The sequence below is a fragment of the Nicotiana tabacum genome, chromosome 2 (assembly GCF_000715075.1).
Source record: "Nicotiana tabacum cultivar K326 chromosome 2, ASM71507v2, whole genome shotgun sequence".
Taxonomy (NCBI): domain Eukaryota; kingdom Viridiplantae; phylum Streptophyta; class Magnoliopsida; order Solanales; family Solanaceae; genus Nicotiana; species Nicotiana tabacum.
This window is the reverse complement of record NC_134081.1, coordinates 121731779-121749571: the sequence shown is the minus strand read 5'-3', so window position 1 is coordinate 121749571 and position 17793 is coordinate 121731779. Positions and strand designations below refer to the sequence as shown.

Below are 17793 nucleotides of genomic sequence, written 5' to 3'. Positions count from 1 at the left end.
TGGAGAATATTCCTTAACATTAAGTATGTTGCCCGTTACAAGGAATTTGGCATTTATGCTCACCATTACATCTTCATCAATGGCCTTCATAATCGACATTAAATAAGGGCACGATCCTAGGACCTCCTTTTCTAGACGTAGCTATAAATAGTGAGCTCTATTATCATTGTAATGACACAAATTTTCTGGCAAACTAATACTACAATCTACTCAAAGCTCTAATCAATTTTACCTTCTTATTTTCCGTTCTTGTTCTTATTACTGTTGCGCCCGGAGGCTTCACTGCCCGAGTTATTATTTTTGTCATTTCGTCTTCCTATCAAGACTAAGTGTTATATATTTCTTTAATTATCTTGTTATTTTAGGATCGAATTAATTCACTTGTCTAGAAACAACAACAACAACAACAACAACAACAACAACAACAACAACAACAACAACAAATCCATTAGAATTTACTTGTTTAGAAATCACGTATAAATTTAATTGTATCATTTTACGGGTAAAGAAGTATCATGCTCATAACTAGAATTCATTCAATCGAAGTAATGTTATAAGCTCAATATACTACACGTTTCATAGATAAGATTAATACAGTTATGTAACAAATAACACCAAACTTTTATACACGCATTGTTCTATAGTGTTATATTTCAAAGTACAATAATAATAAATCACAGAGAAATTTCAGGTCCTCGAATATGCAGGCGGACCTATGTTATTGTCAGGTATTATGTTATATTTGGTTTTCTTTATTTTTTGGAAAGGGTAACATACTTATCATAATTGGGGTTTTCTTCTTCTAGAAGGAAATTATAAATCTCTCATATTTGTCTAATCATTTTTCTTGGAAGAAAAATTTTTAGACTTCTATAAATTGAGGATCCTACCTTCTCATTTAGCAGCATCCATAATAGAGTCACAAGGGTTTTGAGAGTCTTGTTTAAAGGGAGAACTTTTCGGGACAAGTGTTAGTGTGCCGCTTGTGTTTGCCTCTTCGTGAGGTTGTTCTCTCGATATGTTGTACTCTCTTTTATATAGTGGACTGCTCATCTCCATCTGTGGACGTAGGTCAAATTGACCGAACCATGTTAAATGTTTGTGTCTCTTTTGTTGTGTGATTTATCGTTGTTCAAGTGTTGTTTTACTAGCGTCCGCATGACAGCTGATTTTTTCGGTCCTAACAATTATCAAGTGAGGGGTCACCGGTACCCAAAAAGTTTGGCAAATTTTTCATAAATACATGTATATGTTTTTAGAAAATATTAATATATTAATAGTGGCACCTTGTATACTAAGCACATTTTAGTTGAAAGAAAAAGTGCACCCCGACCTACAAATTCTAGGTCCGTCTATGATATGTCTTCTAAAATATGTCATGTTAGTCTTATTTTGGTGCCAAAAATATTATGTAAACGTACGTAACCTAGTTAATAATTAATTATGCTTGAATGACCTTTTACTTTGGTTTAAAAGTTACAGGACCTCAAAACATTGTCCTTCTCAAAATAAACTAACTAAAAAATAAGTAAAAACAAGTCAAGTTCAATATATATAACCACTACCTTATTCATAGAATTAGTTTTCCTAGTAACGCTGTGCACGGTTAATATTAAAAAAAAATCATATTAATATAATTTTATTTGTTTGTGCGCATTAAATCCACAATGCTTCAACTCTTCCGGCACATAGGGTTCCGTTGTAGACCTTGCCATGTCAGGAGCTTTTTCCAAATTTGAGAAGAGACATAACATCTAAAAAACAAGTGAGATAAGGTTTCATTCTCTTAATCACACAATAGACATAGTTGGTTGGTTACTAATTACTCCCCATTTAACCAAGTAGTCCATCATTGTTATACACTCCAAAAAAAAAAATTAGAATTAGCGATGGACAAATTTTATAGTTAAACAGTAAAATCTGTCGCTAATCCTACTTAGCTTCAAATTAGCGACATATTATCAAAAATTTTGTTAGCTCCGAACGATTTGGCGACAAATTAGCGATGATATTTGTAGCTAACTAATTTTAGTTTATTTAGCAGTGACACCGATTTCCGCCATGCTATATTCCGATAATCTCCTCTAAGTTTCTGGTACATTTGCTCTGTGGAGAAGCTTGAACCTCTGTCATCATATAACCTGCTTCGAAGAAATGCTTTTTAGCCTTCAAAAAGACGTACTCCCTCTGTTTCAATTTATGTGAACTCATTTGATTAGGTATGAAGTTTAAGAAAAGAGAGAAAACTTTTTAATTTATGGTGTAGAATGAAGCACATATATTTTGTGCGGTTATAAAGCATTGCATAAAGGTAAATTGTTTCCAAATAAGGAAAGAGGTCATTCTTTTTGGCACAGACTAAAAAGGAAATAGGTTCACATAAATTGAAACAGAGGGAGTATGTAAACATGTATGCAATATCTCTTCTAAAATATGTATACTCTATCCGTGCGCTTTTACTTGTCTATTATACAAAACTATATTTTCACTTTTACTTGTCCATTTCTGCAAATCAATAGAAAGACAATTTTTTTTTCTTATTTTACCTTTATTATTAACTACTCAATCTCAAATTATTTTCAAGATTTTTTGAAATTCTATCATTATTAGGGGTTATATGGTAAAATATGTAGTATAATTATTATTTCTTAAAAGCGTAAAAACTCCAAAGTTAGACAACTAAAAATAGACGGAGGGAGTAGAAAGTGTGAGCTGTTGAAGCTCTCTTAATATACCATTGGTCTTTGTAGCTAGACACTATAATGAGCTTTTCAGTTAGATTGAATTTGTCTAATAACCTTAATGTCCGCACAATTAATGCCTTAGGAAATGAACTCAACTGTGTTGCTTTGAAAATAAAATATTGTCACATTAATATTAAAGCTAACTCCCACTACTCCTCTCTTTAATGCACATAACACATATTTTAGGGTGATAGCTCCCCCCCATTGGCAGACACGAACAAGATAGAAAATTGAGAATATTTTATCTTTCATTAATTATTTTATTTAGTTCTCCAACTAATAATCAATTGAAACTTAATGAGAATTTGGAAACAAGAATGAAGTCCGTTATACTTTACAGTTCTAACCAAATATAATTTTGTATTCTAAACAGAATCGTAGATTCTATTCCTACTAAAGAATAATATTGGTATTTACCTATGATGTTAATTTACAAATACCTCTTTCCTATCTCTTGATAAAGTTTCCCCTACATATGAAATACAGGGGGTGTTAGAATAACTTCCAAAAACTTCAAGGACTTGTTATGCAATTTTGTTCTCTATATATGGTCCTTTATCTCCAGTAAAGAAAACAACAAAAAAGCAATAACTGAAGTTTTTTTTCCAGGTACATTACATCTCATTCTTCTTCAATTCTTGGGTGCTTGAATATACCAACTTTTTAAATGTTTATTTATTAAGTTTCCCTTTTTATTTAGATTAGATTAATTCACAAAAAAAAGAGAGAATATGGCGGACCTCATTTCCAGCTGGTCTAAAGTAGAAACAGTTCCTCCTAGCCATTGCATTCCATTGCATGAAAGACCACTGGATCCAGTTCTAATTGCTAAGGAAATTCCAGTCATTGATTTGGAAAGAGCTAAGGGCGAAGAACGTGCTGTTATCGTTCAACAACTTCGTAATGCTTGTGAAGAATATGGTTTTTTCCAGGTCCATTTTCCTGCAATGCTATCTCTGTTTCAATTTATGTGACACAATTTTGATCGAAATGACATTCAAGAAAAACATGAAGAGTTTTGAAATTTATAGTGTTAAATATTTCGTAACATTTGTGTGATTATAAAAGCTTATGTACACAGGTAGTCAATCATGGAGTACCGGAAGATCTAATGAAGGAGGCAATGAAAGTGTACCAAGAATTCTTCAGTTTGCCGGTGGAAGAGAAAGCGAATTACGCAAAAGAGGCAACAAATAATACAGCAAGAGGTGCAGCTACACTGTACAGTAGCAATGCCAAGCATTATGATTCAGAGGAGCATCGTTATTGGAGGGATGTCTTAGAACACAGCTGCAATGTTGATGGGGAAGACAAAAAAACTTGGCCTCATAACCCTCCAAGATATAGGTACCAATTTTTTTTTTAAAGTTGTTCTCATATGACCAGCAGGTCACGGGTTCGCAGCCTCTTGCAGAAATGCAATGTAAGGTTGCATACAATAGACCCTCGTGGTCTGCCACTTCTCTGACCCCGCGCAGAGCGAAAACTTAATACACCAGACTGTTTTTTTTTTTTTTTAAAATCCTTGCCCTGTATTTTCATGTCAAGGTAAAATATGAGAATGAAATTTCAGGGAGGTTATTGGTTCATATTCTACTGAAGTGAGAAAGCTGAGCAAGATTATCTTGGGTTTGGTAAGTGAAGGATTAGGGTTGGAGGCAGGGTATTTTGAGAAAGATCTTGGGCAAAGAATGCTTGTAAATCATTACCCAGCATGCCCAGATCCAAGTTCAACTTTAGGAGTTGGTGGACATTGTGATCCTAATCTCATAACCATAATCCAACAAGAAGTATATGGCCTTCAAATATTGAAGGATGAGAAATGGATTGGTGTGGAACCTATACCTAATGCATTTATTGTCAATTCTGGTTTGCCACTGACGGTACAGTCTCTTAACCTTTAGTACTAACAAAACAGAATGTACTTAGTTTGTTGGAAGGCTAATTCAAAGTTATAAATATCTCTATATTTTGTATAAATGCAGGTGATTAGCAACGGGAAGCTAGCAAGTGTTGCACATAGAGTAGTGACTAACACAACTCAACCTCGTACATCCATTGGCACTTTTATTTGTCCTGAAGATATCGTTGAGCCTGCAAAATCACTTGTTGATTCGTGTAATCCTCCGTTGTTCAAATCTTTCAAATGGGGTGAGGAATTTATGCCCCATTACCTCAGCAAGAAATCAGTGTATCACGCAGCATTGGAGCCTTTTAAGATCGAAGCTTAAGCATTCTGTGTGTGATGGATCAGAGTTGCTGCTACTACTTTTTCTGTATTCCCCAATAAGAGCTTTACGTGTATTATCGTTGTAACTTTGTAACCTTTGTTTGGAATCAGCCTATTATCAATGAATCAGAAGCTTTATTTCCTTTTTCTTCTTCTTCTTCGGATCTACCATGTACTTACATAGTTACGTATACTCCCAGTAATAGTTTGACTCACCACGTAGTTTAATAAAAAAGAAAAAAGTTTTAAATATTGTGGTCTTAAAAGGTTAGGGGTAAAAAGTTTGTGAGGTCATGACATTTGTGTGGTTATAAAAACTTCTAATTAAAGGTAAGATGGGTAAAATGAAGAGTTTAAAGTTGAATTATTTCCAAATTTAGATATGTGTCATTTATTTTGAAACAGACTAAGAAGTAAAGTACCTCATCTAATTTGAAAAAGATGGAGTAGTATTTTTACATATTTTGTCGAATAGTGGCCATCTACTCTAAAAGCATAAGTTGTTAAAGAAAGCATAATTTTATTTAATTACTTAATTATGATTATAAGAAATAAATTTTGGGTCTAACACAATCCCGAAAGCTAGCTAATAATGTAATGATTGATCAAGATGGCGTAATTAAGAAGATCAAATATTCCACTCACAATTGATGTGGAATATGACACCTTCTGCCTTGCACGACCAGGACTGGACACCTTAAGCGGATCCAATATCGAGTACAAAGAATTAAGATATGTTTGTATGTGATACCACGAAAAAAATGGATATTTGACCTAACTCAATCCCAAAACTAGCTCACGAGGGAAAGACCGCATAAAATCATATATGGAGACAACAACCAATTCTCCTTATATTATGTTATCCATGCTCCAGAAGGCGTGTCAGGTCGGGTGTGTGTTAGTTAGTTTACCACAATGGTGGGTAGATGCGACAATTTGTGTTCTAATATATAGTCCTAGGAAATTCTCACTTTACGGGCTAGCTTTTGAGGTTAAGTTTAACCAAGGTTCATTATCTTATCAATTTTTGCTCATACTCCCACCGGTCCACAATAATCGACCAATTTGTTTTGGGCACATCCATTAAGAAAATATAAAATTCTAGACAAAAATAGTTAGTGTGACTAAACTATCCTTAATTAAATATTGCAGCATAGTTAATGTGAGGAGTAAAAGACTTTTTAGGTAATTTTGAAAAAACAAATTGAATTTTTCCTTGATTATATAAATGAACACTTATTTTGGACCAAAATAAAAAGATAAATTGATCAATTATTGTGGACCGGAGGAAATACTAAATATAACTGAACTTTTTAGTAGTAATTAATAAAATTTTATTCATGGGGACAGATTTGCATCAAATTTGAGACAGTATCGTTATTTTTTAAACCCAAAGTATCTAGCATTTTTCTGGTCGAATCCTAGTGGAAAGATCAGAAAAATATTCCCCTCCTCTCGTTAGCACCGTACCCTGTAGCCATATCTACCTATTTTCTGTATATTTGTTCTAAGTGGACAATTTTTGAAAACTAAGGGTGTGTTTGGTATAACGAAAAATGCTTTCTGTAGAGTATGTTTTCCAAAAAATATTTTCATAGAAAATAAGTAGTAATTTTACTTATTTTTCGGTGTTTAGTACGCAAATTAAGGAAAATAACTTCTCAAGAATATTCATAAATAATTTAGATACAATAAGCATGAAGCCATAAACTTTCGAACCAACGACCTTCCGAACTCACAAATTTCATAAATTTTTGAACCGTAAAACTTTTGAACCCGCAAACTTTCAACCTGCAAACTCTATAATTTTTAAGCCCGCAAACTTCCAAACACATAAATCTCTAAACTCATAACTTTGGAACTCGTAAAATTTGGAAATGAAAAAATCAGAACAATATTAATTAAAAAAATAGGGGGAGGGGATTTGAGGGGTTGGGGTGGGGTGCGTGGTGTGCAAAAAAAACAAATTATGACAAGTATAGTGCTCATTTACTAACATATCAAAATATCGGTAAGCTCAACAATTCGTAAAATACTTCGGTAACGTGTCTCATGAATAATAAGCTTTTCCCTTTATATAGTAGGGGATTTTTACCATAAGTACAATTTTAAGAAACGTAAAAAACTTTTATTTCACTAATTACTGATTTTCTGTCGATACGGGCTGCGATTCACGCCGTTATATCCGGTTGGTCACAGACATCACTGTCCTTTTTTAGTCGTGTGCAACTATTGGGTAATGCTCTCCGAAGTCTTGATCCTCTAACCGGACCCGGGGGATACGACCCCGATACCTTCGAGGGTAGGTGTTTTGCCCGAGCCCCGGTACGAGGGGCTCCTCGCTTTGGCTCCGACTCATTACGATCACATTCCTGCTCTGTTTGTCTTACAGGGAAATCGAGGTGTTCAGTGGGCCCAATTTTACCCGTATACAGATAGTCCCTTCGTTTCTCAAAGAGTAGGCTTGCCGACATAATGGGAAACGACAGATGAATCCGGTTCCATCCTTCGTACGTTACGGCGAGGGAGCCGCAACGTCCCATCAATCGCGTCGTTCTGACTTCAGACACATGTCGCTAATCAACAGATCGCCTCCGAATTTCTACTTTTCGACCAAATCATTACCTTCGAGCTTTCCAACTATCATCAAACCTTCTTCAAACCTTCATATCTTCATCATTGTTCTTCAATTTCCATAGAAATCTCCAGATTTCTGTCTAGATTTTCTTCAAATCTTCATACTCTGTTCTTTATCTTCAAAAACCGTTTTCCCAAAACTTTGCGTTCTTTTCTCAAACTTTCAAACACACCCTCAAATGACAATGGTCAAACATTGAAAACCGTGCCTTAACAAGTTGCCTCTTCATCTTCTCAATCCGTCGCTGGTACTGAAGCGTTTGCCCCTGAGGTGGTTGCCCTCATAACGACTTCCCCCATTGTGGCTACTAACGAACTGGCTGCCGAGCCTCCCTTATCGGAGTTCATTCCAAGGGGTTGCTCAATTGCAGATGATTTTAAAGTCGAGAAGCCCTCGCGCAAACAGGACCAGGGTGAAGGAGACTCGAGGTACATATGTTTTGTAACTAAAGATGTTCTTCCCATAGTTCGTAAGGACTGCAATTGGGAAGAAAAGAATATAGTAGTCCCCGGGCCCGAGGACGCCATCACCACCCACATGGAAGGGTACTTAAGTGTTGACACTTATCCCTTCACACTGGGCCCGATAGACTCGATCGTTCTAGACTTTTGCAAGAGGTACAAGGTATGCCTCGGGCATATCCACTCATCGTTGTGGAGGATCGTGACCCTCCTTAGCTACTTTGTGAACAAGACCGCATCTTGTCGGTTCACGATCGACCACCTGCTTCGATTATACAGTCCCCGGATATTCCGAGGGGGATTGATCAAGCTTACTCGCGCAAATACTAAAAATCAATTCAACTCTGACCATATGCACAAGTCATAATACCTGAAGTGAAGCTGCTCGGGGTCTCAAACTGCTGAATGACGTGCTAGATTTCAAAACGACCGGTCGGGTCGTTACATTCTTTCCTACTTAAACATACGTTCGTCCGCGAACGTGCTAAGAACTGCTATGGAGTTGTCTGAAATCACTGATTAACACCTCGTGCCCCTACCCGTGCTACCATAACCCAGTTGAGCATATTAGCTCGAGCAAATCTGAAGATCCTCCCCTTTATCTAGGCAAATAAGCCTTAGAGCCAAATTCCAACATACAAACACCGTTTCAATCACTACACGATGTACCAATACGTGATTGTATACTCTCACTGAATTCACACCATGCACCGCATTATTCACATGACCATAATAACAACCTCTTACGACAATAGCCAAAATCCCACGCATCTGATGCTCACAACACACCTCATGACACATACTAGTCTTGTTTCAGCTCATAAAAGGCCACAATAGAGAAGATGAGTAGAACTCATAGCCACCTACCGAATTACAATATATGGAGTCTCTTCTCCTGACAAGAACCATTACCTCATTCTGGATTGAATAACAATATTTACTCTTTAATATGCCTCATATAAATCTGATCGCACTGATCCCAAGTCCAATAATCTCGTCTTACCTAGTACAAGCTATTCAGGCAATAAGCCATTTCAGACACTGCCAAAAATCTCATATGATGCCATAAACTCGAATGTGATACATAAGGAAAAACAAAGTATGAAAAGAGTTACTTGACCCACGTAGCTAATTAAACAACCGAAAGGATGTTAGGAACCCTCCCCAGGAAATGAGAGGCAAAACACACCATAATAGATATGGTACTCAATACCACACTGTTGCAGCGTGCAACCCGATCCAACCATGATACCCGTGGCGGCGTGCCAGCGGATCCAAACAACATATCTGTGGCAGCATGCCACCAGGTCCACACATAATAATCTAAGGAAAACATACCTCGAGTCGTAACGCTCATACTCACGAAATGCCCGAATATCAACCACAAGCACGCTAAGTGCATAATACAAATCCTGAGGAGACGGGTAGCGCCATAAGCTACAAAACTCAAGCATGACTAAGGTGCGATAAATGACCTACATCTCAAGACCCATCCTGCTCATATAACACCACAACCTATACGGGATCTCAATACGAGTGCGAATAATCAAACTGCCTCACAACCCACATGACACAATAGAGACTACACGGAAGGGTCGATAATAGAAATAACATCCAAGGTCCGAAGAACCCTTCGAAACAACGCTATGTTGAAAGGAACATTTCTGGCTTGATATAGAGCCCACATTCATATTTAGATCCATACACGGACCTCAAGCCGATTATGATTGTACCGTACTGGGCTAATAACCTCTCAAGGATCCACAATAGCCCTTTTTCCCATGGCACACAAGAACAACCGTCGGATCCGGAACAAACTTCCACAACTCACAATCAAATGAACCAAGCGCCCTTCAGGCATAAATTCTCACATTAGCGATAGTACAACAATCTTCATACTTGGTTTTAAATCTTTAATCAATCAGGTGACTACATGTCACACTTACATAATCTTCCCGTGGGACGCACTCCCACAACCTTCCGCACCAGGTAACAAGTCTGCACCTCCATACAGCCGGCCACTTTAATGCTGTAAAGTAAATCAAGAATCCACAATCAGTACATAAAGCATCTTACATAGGACACCGATCTCAAGTGACGCTAAAGACAATACCATCTTACTCTAAACATCTGAATTCTTCCCTAATCATCTGAGCTCGTGACATTCTTCTCAACACCGAACCGCAACATTGATCCTCGGAATCGGGATTGGAAGGTTCCAACAGGTTTGTATGATGATTTTAGACTTGGGCGTATGTCCGGATCGGGTTTTGGATGACCCGGGAGCGTTTCGGCGCCTATTGTGGAAGTTCGCATTTTGGAAGGATTTCGTAAATTTGGGTTGGAGTGCATTTCAATGCTATCAATGTCCGTTTGGGATTCTGAGTATGGGAATAGCTCCGTATGGTGATTCTGGTATTGGGAGCGCGTCCGGATGTGGATTTGGAGGTCCGTAGGTCATTTCGGGGTCATTTGGCGAAAGTTAGAAATTTGAAGGTTTTTGGAGAGTTTGACCGGGAGTGAACTTTTGATATCGGGTTCGGATTCCGATTCCGGAAGTTGGAGTAGGTCCGTAATGTCAATTATGACCTGTGTGCAAACTTTGAGGTCAATCAGGCATGATTTGATAGGTTTCGGCATCGAAGGTAGAAGTTTGAAGCTTCAAAGTTTATTAGGTTTAAATTGGAGGGTGATTTGTAGTTTTGATATTGTTTGATGTGATTTGAAGGCTCGACTGAGTTCGTAATGTATTTTAGGACATATTGGTATAATTGGTTGAGGTCCCGAGGGCCTCGGGTGGATTCCATATGTTTAACGGATCAATTTTTGGACTAAAGGAATGATGAGGCAGCTGGTAGCTGGTGCAACCGCACCTGCGAGGTTTTGGCCGCTGGTGCGGAGCGCAGAAGTGGCCATGAGGGGCACAAGTGCGATTTTGGTTGAACAGTGCTGAGACCGCAGATGCGGTTATCTCACCGCAGAAGCGAGACCGCACCTGCGGAAGGGAAGACAGAGAAGCGGAAGCAGCGGTTGGGGGGCATCTTCGCAGAAGCGGAATAATTGCTGCATCTGCGAAACCGCAGAAGCGGTCAAGTGACCGCATGTGCGAGAAGTCGGGATGGGCAGTGTCATTTTAAAGACAAGATTTGGCCATTTTCCTCCATTTTTCTTTTCGATGGGTGATTTTTGGAGATCTTGGAAGGGGGATTTTCGTCATCTATGTCAAGGTAAGTGATTCCCACATATTGTGAGTTAAATACATGGTTTATATAAGGATTTAAACATGGAAATTAGTAGAAATTTAGGGTTTTAGTAGAAAACCTAGAAATTGATATTTTTGGATTTTGACCACGAAATTGGACATGGAATTTGAAATAAATTATATATTTGAGTTAGTGGTGTCATGGGTAAAGTTTATCTTCGAAAATTTTCAGAATCCGGGCACGTGGGCCTGAGGGTGATTTTTATCGACTTTTCAAGCGGAGTTAGAAATTATTGTAAATTGAATTATAATGAGTATTAGAGTATATATTTATGGGTTTACACATTTATTGACTAGTTTTGGAGCACTGGGCATCGGTTTGAGTTGTTGGAAGGGCTTAGGAGCCAGTTATGGAATTTCGGAGCGAGGTAAGTCTTTTTTCTAACCTTGTAAGAAGAAATTTACCCCATAGGTGAACTTAATTAATATGTGTTATTATTTGTGGGGGGCTACGTACGCACGAAGTGACGAGAGTCCGTACGTAGCTACTATTCTTATTTGTGTCCGAGTAGTTTTAGGTTTACACCATGCTTTGTGGAAACCGTTATTTGATTATATTTATTAATTGTATCAAATGGAACTAAGTCAAGGATTTTAAGGATTTAAAAGCTTTAAGTTGAATTGTCTTTATTTTGAAAAGAATCAATAAAGAGTTATGATTTATTGATAATTTATATTTGACTGCGTCGCATGTATGATTCGTGGGCAGGGTATATCTTCTACTACTCTCATGGGAGCGGGACGTTCGCCTCGGCAGGTTAATAGATACATCTATGGTTCGCGCCGTTCGATCCTCTGTAGTGCACAGTTTACATTTATGTTGGATCGGGCCGAACGCCCTTGGTGAAATTTTGTGCGTGATAATAGAACTGGAAGTCCCTTTTATAATTGGTATAAATTCATTATTTGAAAGATTATTTGTTTTAAATGAAGGAATTGATTTGGGTCCTTAAACAGGGTGATGAATTGTCTAGTTACTTCTTGTTCTGAGTTTTATTGTTATATATATCAAGCTTAATTAGAATTTCATATTATCATATTGTTGGCCTAAGTAAGTGTCGAAGTCGGCCCCTTGTCACTAATTTTTCGAGGTTAGGCGGGATACTTACTAGGTACGCGTTAATTTACGTACTCATGCTATACTTGCTGCACATTTTTGTGCAGGTGCATATATGTCTAGTGGCCTTGTGGGCGCAGAGGCGCGGTTATTGCGGGGACTTAGATGAGCTGCATTTCACGTTACGAGTCCGCAGCTGGCAGAGTCTCCTTCAGAGTATTTATATTTTCCTGTCCAATTTGTATTTCGAACAGATGTTGTATTTTATTTTATATTCCCAGTTGATGCTAAAATGCACTTGTGACGCCGGGTTTGGGGCGATTATGGGTTGCGTTGTATTGAAATTTTTAAAGATATTATTATGTATTTTGTAAACTCCATCTTTTACTATTTAATTGAAGGAAATATGATTTCAGAAATATTAAAAAAATGAGAACCAAACTAAGTATTTATTTTTGGCTTGCCTGATAGCGGTGTCTAGCACCATCACGACCTTTAATGGATTTTGGGGTCGTGATAGTATTGATTATTTTATATAACATTTGACTAGTTTCGAGTCGTTTGGCACCGAGTTGAGGGTTTAAAGCACATTTGTGGATCAGAAAGTAAGCTTTGAGATGAGGTAAGTCTCTTTTCTAACCTTGTAAGAGGGAATTAGCCCCATAGGTGAATTGAATTAATATGTGATTCTATTTGTGGGGGCTACGTATACACGAGGTGATGAGAGTCCGTGCGTAGCTACTAATTACGCTTATGTCTGGATACTTTAGGACCCAAATCATGTTATACTTCCGATGTTTTCACCCTACTTGTTAATTTAAGTGCTTAAGTCATATTGGAACTTGATAAAGGAATTGAAGATGGTCGAATTTCATTTACTTGAGTTTTGGACGGGTTACTTGGCCGTTAATAATAATTTGCGCTTCTTTGAATATTAGCCTCTTAATAATCTTTGAATTGGTTGTTTAAAAAGTATTTCCCTTCTTGTGAAGCAGGTCGAATGCCTCGACAGTAGAATAGATGCATCTATGGTTCGTACCGTTCGACCCTCGGCAGTGCACAGTATATATATATATATATATATATATATATATATATATATATATATATATATATTTTGTATACGGGGACCGTACGACCTCGGCATAATTCATGCGTAATGATATTTGGAGCCCAATTATATTTGATATTGTTCCATTGGCTCGTGTGGTTGAATTCTTAAAGGATGAAAATTGAAATGGGATTTACTATTAGTGAGAGAATTGTCCACTATTTCTTGTTATTGAGTTTTCAACTTTATTTATGTAGCTCATGCTTAATTATAAATCTTAGTATTTTATTATTAGCCCATAGTAAATGTCGAAGTCGACCCCTCGTCACTACTTCTTCGAGGTTAGACTAGATACTTACTGGGTACATGTTGTTTATGTACTCACGCTACACTTCTGCACTAATCGTGTAGGATCTGAGGCAGGTGCATCTGGCGGTCATATCAGTGCGCACGCATCCTTTATTCCACGAGAATTTGCGGTGAGCTGCCTACTGAGCCCGTTCTGTAGCACCCGAAGTCTTTCTTTTGCTTTTACTTTCTGTCTTTTTTCACTTCAGACAGTAGCGTAGTATTTTTGTATATTCTATTTTACACCCCATATTTTTGTACGTGAAAGTACGTCGTAAGTCAATTGATGTAAGCTCGGAAATGAGATCCTCTTTGAAATTATATGAAGTGATTTAATGTTGTTACACCCCGTACTTCAAACGTCACTGTCATTATATGATTATCTAATGTAAGCTCAAAAAGGACGAAATCCTTCTATAAGGATAAGAAAGGTTTACCGAAGTTTTAAGTAAGTTAAGATGAATATGAAACTTGTTAATCATGATTTAAATGCGTTTAAAGTCATGATATGACTATATATGATATTTGGATATGATATATAAAGTTTGGGAAAAGTCGGATTTAAGTTACGGAAAAATTGAGCTAAGATTTTCTTTGTGACGAGCTCTTTTGAGAAATTAATTCGTAAGCTTTATGATGTTATTTTGGGACATATATCATACAAAAATGAAGGTACTTGGACCTAGTTTCAAAAGGACTAAACCATTTATTCATACGATATTGGGGTAGAGAAATATGAATTTTTAAAGTAGGGTCGCCAAGTCACGTCACCGCACTTTGGAGAAACTAGCAGGTTTATAGGCCAGGTTGTGAGGCAGTTTTCTCCCAATATATTTAGAGTTAAAGGGAGATATGTATATTAAATTAAAGCCCCATGTATCTAGTTTCTAAATATGCAAACCGTTTGTCAATACGACATTGATGTAGAGAGATATTTGCATTTTCGCGAGACTGCGTAGGAAGCCCCTATGGGACCCACTTGGTCCGGGGCCGACCTTCACTTATTTTTATCTTGTTTTTGGGATGAGCTTTGCCCATTTTTTGTCTTCCTTCTAGACTCACACTCTCCAAACCCTCCCAAACAGTTCCCCAAAAGCTCCAAACAAATTCCAAAGGAATACACCATAATCAAACATCAAACGTTAGCCCAAGTGAAGAAGAGAGTCTCTATGGTGTCGTGATGTGATATTAAGGGTGGTTGTAAGATAAGAGAAGCTTTGGTTCGAGTTTTTCCAGATTCTTTAAGGTATGTATAACACCCTATTTCTTGGGATTAATATTATCTATGTGTTGGTTAAGTTATTGGATGGAGATTACAAGATAACACTTGAAAGGGGAAGAGTTGTTGTTATCTTTTGTTGGGTTATTTTAAGGCTATATATATACGTTGTTATGGCTGAAATTTTAAGTTGTATCTACTACCTAAGGTATGTAAATCAAGTTCTTGGTTGTGCTTAAGGTTAATCATGTGTTGTTTGAGTTGTGTGAGTTAAAATCTTCAACATAGTAATTGACATGGCATAAGGAATAGTTATCTCTCTTTTTGTGGGATGTGTTGAGGCTATATATATGGTTTGTTGTGGCTGGAAATTGTTATAAATAGTTTGATTATGTTATGGCTGCTATTGTTAAGCTTATCTATGTGCTAATTCAATGGATTGAAAAAGATAGCATGAAAAACAAGAGGTTGACAATAAAGGTTAAGGTGCTAGGCGTGTGGACTATTTTTGAAGATTAGTCTTATGATGTTTTGGGATGAAAATGATATGGTAAGCATAAGTATGATCTTATACAAGCTATAGGCAGATTCATGGAAAATGAATTGGATTAAATTATATTTTGTTAATTGTTAATTGAGCTTGCCTCTCAAAATGGTTGTTGAAGTAATCAGAGAGCTTATTGTGAATTATATTGTTATTGTTTGGGTTGTTTGGTGACTTTTAGTAACTTATGGGATGTATTAAAAACATGGGAGGTGTTTTCTATTTTCTTGTAGAATATTTGTCTTGAAATATGAGAGTTACAATGCTTATATGATGATGACGAAGTCGGGTTACTCATTGTAGACGTAAGAAGATCATATTGAGCTTAGTTGACGATTGGAGAGAAGATTGCAAAAGTATGTTAAGGCTATCCCTTCTTTGCTTTTGGCATGATCCATATAATGCAACGAAACGAGCAAGCACGCAACTTTCACAAATGATTCTATTCTTAGAAGTACTAGGGGTGCCTATGTTCTTGATTCCCCATGTGTCCTATTATTCTATCGTCTGTTCATGGGTCTCAGAAAATACGTAAGTTGATAAAGTTTATTTCATGATATTAACTGAAGGCATAGTGATCTTATGACATTCCGAGAGATCTTACTGACTTACTTCATTATGCATTGCACTCATTTATGCATGCATATTGACCCATGACCAGATGGCGTTATATACAGGTATATTATATTTATATAGGATATGGAAAAGGGTTATGGCATTATATACGCACAACCACCTGATCAACTAGTATACGTTGATGATTTCGCCCGCAGTGGCTGAGATGATATGATGGGATGCCCTCAGAGGCTTGATGATGTTATGTACGCATACACCCATGCATGGTATGGCATTTATACGCACATGCATGACATTATAAATTTTTCATGATTCATAGAGCTATTCAGAATTACAGGTTGAGTTCTTTACTCCATGTTTCTATCATGTCTTTTATATACTACTGTCATGCCTTACATAATCGGTACTTTATTTGTACTGACGTCCCTTTTGCCAGGGGACGCTGTGTTTCATGCCCGTGGGTCCTGATAGATAGGTTGAGAGTCCTTCTAGTAGGCTATCAGCTCAGCAGAAGGTGCTTGTGCACTTCACTTGCTCCGAAGTTGCCTATGACATTTATTTACTCTCAGAAGCTTGTAGACAGAGGTCATGTATATGAGTACTTGTAGGGCCTTGTCGGACTATGTTTTGAGTACACAAATGATCATGTCGGCCTTATAGGCCCTTATGTCACATGTATAAGTTTGTATTACATGTTGGTTCATCCTATGTCGAGTATTCCCTCATGTTTTATTCTAGTTATCTAACGACAGCCTTTTCGGCTCATTTACCTATGATAGTATGATACGAAAGATGCGTTACGTTGGTACTCGGTTGGGTAAGGTACCGGTTACCCGTCACGGCCCGTCGGTTTGGGTCGTGACAAAAGTGGTATCAGAGCAGTTCTGTCCTAGGGAGTCTATAAGCCGTGTCTAGTAGAGTCTTGTATATGGGTGTGTTGTGCACCACACTTATAAGCATGAGGCTACATGGCATTTAGGACTGTCACTCTTTCTTCTTACTCTAGATCGTGTGGTAGAGCTCAGTTGTAAGAATTCAAACTCCTAAATTTTATTTTATTCATAATACAGCGATACCTACATCCAAAAAGATAGTTGGTAAGAGATTGAATGTGGTTGTGGAAGAGTTGAGTCAGAGGAACTCGATTTTGCATCATGCTTATAATGAGTAAATGTGAGGTCTTCAGCAGATCATGTGTGTACTAAGATGTGTAAGCTTCTTGATAGGGAGACCTAAGGCAAGAATATCTATCCACATATACAAAAAAAAGAAATAAGGGAATCAGAAGGTAGATACACGTTTCGGCAAGTAAAATAAACAAGATGGAGAAGGGGCACGAAGTACCTAGTTAATGAAGATTATCAGTATTTGCAATTCAAATAGAGAAATACTAGCATTATGAGTTACTTTCAACAGTAATAGAGTTATATACAATTGGCCACAATCATCTTAATTATGCCCTATGGGAGCCAGTAGATATAGTTTAAGAGAAGGATAGGATATCAGGATCAAGCTGGGGTTAGAGTAACCCGATAATGGTGGATGGATTGTTATCATTAGCTAACATTTCTGAAGGATAGTGGAAAATATGGTAATAGTTCTCCTTGCGATACATCCAGATGGTGCACTCTAAAATTGTATAGTCAGATATGAATACTGAAAT

General features: G+C 37.3%; 1 protein-coding gene across 1 annotated transcript; it reads left to right on the top strand.

Moving 5' to 3' along the window:
* Positions 1-3237: 3237 nt before the first annotated feature.
* Positions 3238-5129, top strand: LOC107825280 (hyoscyamine 6-dioxygenase-like). The gene is made up of 5 exons (XM_075229644.1): positions 3238-3353; positions 3445-3676; positions 3826-4091; positions 4318-4627; positions 4730-5129. Exons 2-5 carry the CDS (start codon positions 3476-3478, stop codon positions 4973-4975), a joined length of 1023 nt encoding a protein of 340 aa, XP_075085745.1. The 5' UTR covers positions 3238-3353; positions 3445-3475; the 3' UTR covers positions 4976-5129.
* Positions 5130-17793: the final 12664 nt, after the last annotated feature.

Bases quoted from the DNA above. Each gene is read 5' to 3' on its own strand.
- LOC107825280 (XM_075229644.1), top strand. From the start codon at position 3,476: ATGGCGGACCTCATTTCCAGCTGGTCTAAAGTAGAAACAGTTCCTCCT. The intron at 3,677-3,825 runs GTCCATTTTCCT...TTATGTACACAG, and splicing joins AAGAATATGGTTTTTTCCAG to GTAGTCAATCATGGAGTACC. The intron at 4,628-4,729 runs GTACAGTCTCTT...GTATAAATGCAG, and splicing joins ATTCTGGTTTGCCACTGACG to GTGATTAGCAACGGGAAGCT.